This window comes from Muntiacus reevesi, chromosome 2 (assembly GCF_963930625.1).
Source record: "Muntiacus reevesi chromosome 2, mMunRee1.1, whole genome shotgun sequence".
NCBI lineage: Eukaryota > Metazoa > Chordata > Mammalia > Artiodactyla > Cervidae > Muntiacus > Muntiacus reevesi.
In genome coordinates, this window is record NC_089250.1 from 276,019,085 (window position 1) to 276,027,635 (window position 8,551).

Sequence of the window (8,551 nt, forward strand, 5' to 3'; positions counted from 1 at the left end):
GAGAAAACAGATTTGCTTTAATGATCGCTGGTGTTTATTTACATTGAGGGGTGGAAAATGACTAAAAAATTGGGTCTCTGGATTGTAATACTATACTGTTTTATAATATTATAGTGTCTTGCAATTAAATCTTTATTGCCATGGATGGGAAAATAAACTGAGGTTAAATGTCCTATTTATTCTAAATGATCCCCTTCTAATTTTTCCCAGTTCTCAAGGGGGAACCAAGCTTCCCCAACTCCTACAAGTTTCCTTACTGCTTCAGATTCTTTGGATCAAAAAAAGACCCCCTTCTCTCCAGAGAAACAGTCTTTGCTGGTACAGCATTTTATCAGCCACTTTCCCCCTGTTAGCAGGGCCAATTTGAGAACTCTCTGGTCTAGAATTAACCTATGAAACTATGACTACAGAAATGAAAGAAGATATTTTATTCTAACATTGTGTGGCCACAATATTCTCTGGACTCTGGAGAAAATTTGTTAAGATTAAAAACTCTTTTGAAGTGAAGAAAAAATACTGGTTCTTTTTGCATGTGCAATTAGAGAAAATTCACTTTTAAAATATATATATATATATATATATTTTTTTTTTTTTTTTTTTTTCAGAATTTTGACCCTTAAAGAACAAGTCCTATTAGGAGAACATGATTTTCTCTGCCTATGCCTTGAGACCAGGGCTCTAAGCCATGTCTAATTTCTGCAACTGAGGATAAAAACATGGAAGAATCATTTAAAAAGTTTATTACTTATTCAACATTTTTATAAAAATTTTATATAAATATATTTATTTTAAAGAGTAACTGTATTTTACTGTTACAGTTGCTTACAAACTAGTGAATTTCATATTGTAATAGCTGATTCAGGGCTAAGTTTAGAAAATGAAACTATGAGGTCTCTGTCTGGATTTACGTACGTCTCAGTATGTGTCTTTGCTTTCAGATACTGCTGCTGATTTGTAAAGGAGTGCTATTAAATTGGCTTAAAGAAAAGAAAGGAAATAATTCTAAATACAAGAATGAAGCTAAATGAATTTCAGGTTCACACACCCTGGGAAATATTTAGTGTTAAACTGATATCTGATCTTAAAGTCAGTTTAAGTTTGTTAATATAGGCATATCTTCAGAGTCAACAATATTCAGCATAATACTTTTACTGTGACTGGATTGCCTGAAAGTCACTAAATTTATGTTACAACATTTGTTAGCAAGAAAATTGGCTGGGTATAGGATAAAAGTTATTGAATGAACACTTTAGAAATAATTACGTTTTAGCTTTTCCTAGTTTTAAAAGTTGAGGATTCTACTTGAAATATATAGGTAAAGCTACTAGAAATAATAACAGAAGCATTATAGTATACAACAGGAAAGTAGGATGTGTGTTTTCAGTGAAGAAGACAGGAAGAATAAAATCACACTTCATTAAGATAAGGGCTCCCCCCTGCTTCTCTTCAAGCAACTCTTTCCGTAACTTTGAAACATCTTAAAAGATTTACTTAGGTTTTTGGGGGGTTTTTTCCATTTATTTTTATTAGTTGGAGGCTAACTACTTTACAATATTGTAGTGGTTTTTGCCATACATTGACATGAATCAGCCATGAATTTACATGTGTTCCCCATCCCGATCCCCCCTCCCACCTCCCTCTCCACCCCATCCCTCTGGGTCTTCCCAGTGCACCAGCCCCGAGCACTTGTCTCATGCATCCAACCTGGGCTGGTGATCTGTTTCACCCTTGATAGTATACTTGTTTCAATGCTATTAGGTTTAAAAAACCACAACTCAGAGATAGAGAACTCGCTCAATATGTCCTCTTGTCACCTGTTCCCATCACTCCATCACTCCATGGAACTGGACTTCCAGGGCCAAGGGCGGGTGGACATTCTTGACGGCTTGCTGTGTCATTTTCTCAGCAGATCTGAGCCTCGATTCTCTAGGATGTTGTGTCAGGGTGTCCACCGATTTGGCCAGAAGCTGATCCGCAGGCGGCCGCTGGAGCCCAGGGAGGAGTCTGAGAGTGGCAGGGCCCACTGTCTGAACACCATAGACCTAACAGCCTTGGGTGTGAGCGGTACCCTAGGAGCTGGTGTCTACATCGTGGTTGGAGAAGTGGCTGTGTATGAGGCTGGACCAGCGATCATCATCTGCTTTTTGCTGGCTGGCCTGTCGACTCTTTTGTCCGGGCTCTGCTACGCGGAGTTGGTGGCCTGGGTACCACGCTCAGGTTCTGCGTATCTCTACAGCTATGTCACTATGGGTCAGCTGTGCGCCTTCATCATTGGCTGGAACCTCATCCTGTCCTTTGTCGTCGGTGAGATGGTGGGGTGGGGCAAGGTGTGGGGCTTAACATCAGGAAATTCAGAGCAGGTATTGAAGTCGTCACTGACTCATGAGAATATCGTTAATCCACCTTGTGGGGGGACGTGGATAACTGTGGCAGGAAACCCTTATAATTGTCTTCTAGTTAGGTCAGTTTTGGTCTCCTTAAATGACTGAACCAAGAACTGAACAGGAAAAGGAACTGAAAGGAGTGGGTGATAAGGAAGCATGTCCCCCAGGCCCTTCCCCTCACCATATTGAAGTCTCTGTTCTGCTGTTTCCTTTGTGGGATTTTTGTTTACAATTCAACTTAAATTTTCACCCTCACCTCCCAGTCCTCTAGGTCCCACTTCCCTGTTACAGTTTCTGTCCTCACATTAATCTCCTCATAACATATTAAATAGTTGACCTGTTTTGTGAATCATCTGGGTCTACTCTGCGTGCCAAGTCGCTTGAGTAATGCCCAATTCTTTGCAACCCCATGGACTGTAGCCCACCAGACTCCTCTGTCCATGGGATTCTCCAGGCAAGAAGTCTGGAGTGGGTTGCCATTTCCTGCCACCAAGGATCTTCCCAACCCAGGGATTGAACCTGCATCTCTTAAGTCTCTTGCATTAGCAGGCGGGTTCTTTACCATTAGCACTGTTTGGGAAGGGTATACCCTCTCCACTCCATAAAAGGGAACTTTGTAAGTTAGGTATTTTGTCTGTTTTTCCCCCCAGTACATCCCATGGTACATGATAGGGGTTCAATTTCTCTTTGTCAGTGAGTGTTCTTTTGCTGCTGCAGGCACTGCCAGTGAGGCCAGGGCCTGGAGTCTTGCCTTTGACAGCCTCATTGGGAACCACATCTCTCAGGCATTCCAGGGAACTTTCTCTCCGTATATGCCCCACTTCCTGGCCTGGTACCCAGACTTTTTTGCCCTGGGCCTGGTGCTGCTGCTCACAGGTGAGACAGGGCTCAGAGATAGAATGGGAAGAGTGGGGTGTGGAGGGGCAGCTGGGGTGCAGAAGGCTTGGAGTTCCAGAATGGTGGGGTAATTAGGACTGGAATGAACTGTCTGAGATAAGACAAGAAGTCAAGATACAAACCATTGTTTTCCACCCTTGGCAGTACTGACATTCTGGGTGCAATCATTCTTCGATGTGAGGAAGCTGTCTTATTCATGGTAAATTTTCTTTTCATTCATTGTCAGCTGTTGATTAGCACCCCTGGTCTTTACTTACTAGTTAACAGCAATGCCCGTCACCCAAATTATGACAACCAGAATGCCTCAAGATATTGCCAAGGGTCTCTTCAGAGACAAAATCATCCCCCCCTGACAATCATTTACTTTAGACCTACAAGTTTCTTCCTTGTACTGAGACTAAAGACATTTGTTTATTTGAGTGGAAATTCACACAAAGTAAAATTAACCATTTTACCATATCCCCCAGATTTTTTGAGATATAATTGAGACTGTTACTGTTGTTCTGTTGCTAAGTCGTGTCCAACTCTTTGCGACCCCATGAACTGCAGTATGCGAGGCTTCCCTGTCCTTCACTATCTCCCTGAGTTTGCTCAAACTCATGTCCATTGAGTTCATGATGCCATCCAACCATCTTATTCTCTGTCATCCCCTTCTCCCCTGCCTTCAGTCTTTCCAAGCATTAGCGTCTTTTCCAATAAGTTTGTTCTTCACATCAGGTGGCCAAAGTATTGGAGCTTCAGCTGCAACATCAGTCCTTCCAATGAATATTCAGGGTTGATTTCCTTTAGGATTGACTGGCTTGATTTCCTTGCTGTCCAAGGGTCTCTCAAGAGTCTTCTCCAACACCACAGTTTGAAAACATCAATTCTTCCATGCTTGGGCTTCTTTATGGTTCAACTCTCACATCCATTCATAACTACTGGAGAAACCGCAACTTTGACTATACAGACCTTTGTTGGCAAAGTGATGTCTCTGCTTTTTAAGGTGCTGTCTAGGTTTGTCATAGCTTGTCTTAATTGAGATACAATATTACATAATTTTAAGATGTATAAAGTTGCGGGGAGTGGCTTGAAAGAGCTGAATCTGGGAGCTACCTTGATTGATTATCAAGGGTCTGTTCAAGGACATAGCTCTCTGTCCCGCCACCCCTCTGGAATTTACTATCCAAAGTTAAATCCTAACAGAACACTAGTAAGCCTTGAATGCACACAGCACGCAGATAGATAGCTTTGCACGACTGCCCTTAAGATAAGTAAGATGCCTTTCTTATCCCTTGGCGCCATGAGAGAGTTCTGGTGATTGTTACCTTAAAGATGATGTACATGGGGAAGAATTTTCTTTGGGATGCCTCCTTCTTGGTTTAAGTATAAATGAAGCTTAGAAAAATAAAGGAGCATCGTTGACTGCAGCGATCCTCTTGACCCCATCTGTCCTGTGTCTTTATTTCTTAGCCTAAAGGAACGCGTTGTGTTGTTCGCTGAAATCTTCCGGCTGGCCCGGCATAAAGTGATACTGATCAATGTGTTTATTGTGAGATGATCGCCACAATAGGAAATTAGCCATCTTAAAGTATACCATTCAGTGGCACTTAGTTCATTCACAGTGTTGTGCAACCATCTCCTCCATGCAGCTTCAAACAACTTCATCACTACAGAAGGAAACCCTGTACCCACTGAGCAGTCACTGTCTACCTGTCACCCACCCATAAACCCAAGCCTATGGCAACCACTCGTTTTCTTTGTATGTCTATGGATTTAGTTATTTTGGATGTTTCATATTCCATCTTTCCATAGGACTCCTGGTTCTGGGACTTCATGAATCAGTCATGCTTAACAAAGTGTTTGCAGGCTTGAACATTTCTGGTCTCATCTTCATCATCATCTCTGGCTTCATTATGGGAGACCTGCACAACTGGAAGCTCACAGAACAGGACTACACATTGAACACATCTGAATCCACTGACACCTCTAGGTTAGGAGAGTACTCTTGGCTGAGTAATGTCTATGTGTGTGATGTGCAGAGCTGCGAAGATGGTGGGAACCAAAGAGATTGGGGCTGATGGATCCAATGGTGGGGTCATGGAGCCCAGGAGTTGTGATATTAACTGAGGATACAAGTAGAGATAGCTGAACTCACCTCACCCATGTTCTTCCTCATTCCTTCTCTCATCACAGCTTGGGACCTCTGGGTGCTGGAGGCTTTATACCTTTTGGCATTGAAGGGATTCTCCAGGGAGCAGCAACATGCATCTATGCCTTTGTTGGGTTTGATGTCATTGCTACTACAGGTAATAGGGTCACTGTGCACCTTTTTTCCCCCCATTTATTTTTATTAGTTGGAGGCTAATTACTTTACAGTATTGTAGTGGTTTTTGTCATCTTATCAAGGGTCTGGGCAGGTTGGGCCACCCTTGGGCACAGGGGTTGGGAGAAGGTTAGACTATGTTTGGAGCTGCAAGAGGAAATTGGGTTTTGTGCTTTCATTCCAGTGTGTTTACTGACCGAATAGTGTACCCATCTTGCAGGGGTAGAAGCCAGAAATCCTCAGTGTTCCATCCCCATGAGCATCATGATCACGATCTTGATCTGCTTTTTGATGTATGTTGGTGTCTCGGCGGCACTCACCCTCCTGGTGCCCTACTATGAGATTCACCCTGAGAGCCTCCTGCCGCAGGCTTTCCTTGATGCTGGGTGGAGGCATCTGAGATATGTCCTGGCTGCTATCACCATGTGTGCTCTTTCATCCAGGTCAGTATCAAAGCTTTTTCTCCATCCTCTGTCAGATTATCAGCCATCGTAGCCTCAGTTTGAGAAACAAAAGAGAAAGACAGTTAGCCCATGTAGACTAGGGAGCAGAAACCCCAGTCTCTCCTGCTTCTCCCCTTCCTCCCACATGTCCACTTTCTCTCCCAGCCTCCTGGGCACCATGTTCTCTATGCCTCGTGTGATCTACACAATGGCAGAGGATGGGCTCCTTTTCAGGAGACTTGCCCAAATCCACGCCCGCACACGAACCGCCATCTGGACCATCTTGGCTTCTGGAAGTCTTGCAGGTAAATAAATGAAACTTCTTTGATCATTTTTCTTAACTTGCATATTTCCATGGTCTCACTGTCTCCCCCCACTTTGTTTGTGCCCTGATTTTAGCGGTCATGGCACTACTCTTTGAGCTCACTGATCTTGTGGACCTCATGTCAATTGGGACCCTGCTCGCTTACTCCTTGGTAGCCTTTTCTGTGCTTGTCCTCAGGTGAGACTCCACAACACATTGACTGGGGGTCTGGCTGGTGGGGATTGATGTGAAGATGATCCTCTTCTGCCTTCATGCTGCCTTCAAAATGACCAACGATCATTAATTTGGGAAAGAGATGGAATCATCTGGGTGATGCTGGGTGAGTAGGGGATACTATTAATACTGCCTTAATCTTTCTAATTCAGGTATCAACCAGAACAGAATTTAAGCCAGAATGAGACAGCAGAAGAGGAAATAGATATTTTTGAGTTGGAAGCAAGACCTTTACAATCTGTACCTGAAGCAGAAAATTCAAGGATTCTGAAGACTCTGTGGTTCCCTTCCAGCACTATCCCCACTCAGAAATCTGGGCGGATTGTCTATGGATGTGCCTTCCTGCTTGGTGAGCAGTGGGGTTTCTCTTTGGCTGTATTCTAAATTTGGCAGTATGGGGAGGGCGGTGTGTTTTGGGCAGTTGAGGAGGAATCTTGGAGAGATGATGGCCCTTCCTGAAGTGGGCGGTTTTGAGATGGGTGTGACCCAAAGTCCTGACATCTTTGTCTTCTGGAGTCCAGCCTGTTCCCCTCCACCTTGACCCTTGCAGTTCTCCTGCTGACCATCCTGAGCCTGATCCTGGCCCTGTTGACCAGCCAGGTGTTCTCTGGACTCCCAGTGTACACGACAGTGGCTGTGCTGCTGCTGCTCATCACTGGGGTCACGGCCATCATCTGGAGGCAGCCCCAGAACCCCTCTCCTCTTCACTGCAAGGTAGGTGACCTTATGTGTCCAAGCTCTCCACCTTGAGGAATGAAGGCTGCCTGCTCTGACATCTAAATGCTGTAGGCTGGATCAAGAGTTGCTCCCAGAAGGGAAGTTGCTAAAACCAATTGACCCTTTCCTGATCCACACTCAGCGCTTTACACACAAAATCTCAGTAGGCACTGAGCACACAACCTGCGTTGAACTGGACTCTTCCTGCCCATGTGGAGTAGGGTCTCCTTTTCAGATGCCTGGGGTGTGTTCATGGATGAGCTGACTCTGTCCACAGGTCCTTTGTTGGCCCGTCCTCCCACTGGTGAGCATCTTAGTGAACGTTTACTTGATGATGCAGATGAACACTAGGACCTGGGTCCAGTTTGGCCTCTGGATGGGGATTGGTGAGTGACTTTCTTGGAAACTGAGGCCCCTTGAGTGACTGAACCCAAGTGTCTTCCTACTACCTTTCCCCTAAACTGTCAGATGTGACAGAAGGCATAGGCCACCTGCTGGGCTTTCATAAATGAGGAGAGCTCCTACTGTCCCTTCTCACTGTCTCATCTCCCTACTAGGATCTGTCATATACTTTGGATATGGGATCCGACACAGCCTGGGGGAGAACAATGATCAACAGCCGCCAGCCTCCAATCCCCAAATGCTTGATGGAAACATCCCTGGTGATTAATCATCTTAACCACAGGACATAGATAGTGTGTGGAATCCCTCCAGACTTGGAAGTCTCTTCTGGTTCAAGTGGCACTTTGAGCCTCTGTGGAGCCTGAAGGTGAAATGCATTTACAGCTATGTGCTTATTGCCAGCAGATAAAATGACTTAACTGTTGAATAATTTCGAAGTAAACTTTTCAAAGCAAAATATATATTCAGAAAAGCACATGTTTCATAAGTGAGCCTCAAGGTGAATTTCCACAAAGAAAGTACAACAAAATAACCATCAACCAGAGAAAGTACTAAAATATTAATGGGTGTGTAAGAAGCACCTTCTTGTGTCTGTTTCCACTGAAAATGCAGAGATTGTGACCTGGGAAGGAAATGTAGGTAAGTATGTTTTCTGCCCAGCGTTATACTTTAAACATTAAGACATAAATAAGTTGGAAGTAAAAGGAGGGGAACAAACAGGCTGTACAAAGAGTAACACAAGAATGCTAGAGCAGCTATCTTATTATAGAACAAAGTAGAGTTTAAGAAAAAGAGAATAACAGATAAAGTGCATCATTGAGTAATGATAAAGGGAAATGCTCATTTTAATCTCTTCCCCCAACTT

The 8,551-nt window shown here is 43.9% G+C and overlaps 1 protein-coding gene across 1 annotated transcript; it reads left to right on the forward strand.

The window, feature by feature from the left end:
* The first annotated feature begins 1,931 nt into the window (after positions 1-1,931).
* On the forward strand, positions 1,932-7,954 carry LOC136157649 (cationic amino acid transporter 3-like). Its single transcript, XM_065919467.1, has 11 exons — positions 1,932-2,304; positions 3,102-3,260; positions 5,076-5,262; positions 5,457-5,569; positions 5,807-6,029; positions 6,195-6,334; positions 6,429-6,531; positions 6,720-6,916; positions 7,118-7,281; positions 7,562-7,670; positions 7,842-7,954. The coding sequence occupies exons 1-11, from the start codon at positions 1,932-1,934 to the stop codon at positions 7,952-7,954; spliced, it is 1,881 nt and encodes a 626-aa protein (XP_065775539.1).
* Positions 7,955-8,551: the final 597 nt, after the last annotated feature.

Bases quoted from the DNA above. Each gene is read 5' to 3' on its own strand.
- LOC136157649 (XM_065919467.1), top strand. From the start codon at position 1,932: ATGTTGTGTCAGGGTGTCCACCGATTTGGCCAGAAGCTGATCCGCAGG. The intron at 6,532-6,719 runs GTGAGACTCCAC...TTTCTAATTCAG, and splicing joins TTTTCTGTGCTTGTCCTCAG to GTATCAACCAGAACAGAATT. The intron at 7,282-7,561 runs GTAGGTGACCTT...CTCTGTCCACAG, and splicing joins CCTCTCCTCTTCACTGCAAG to GTCCTTTGTTGGCCCGTCCT.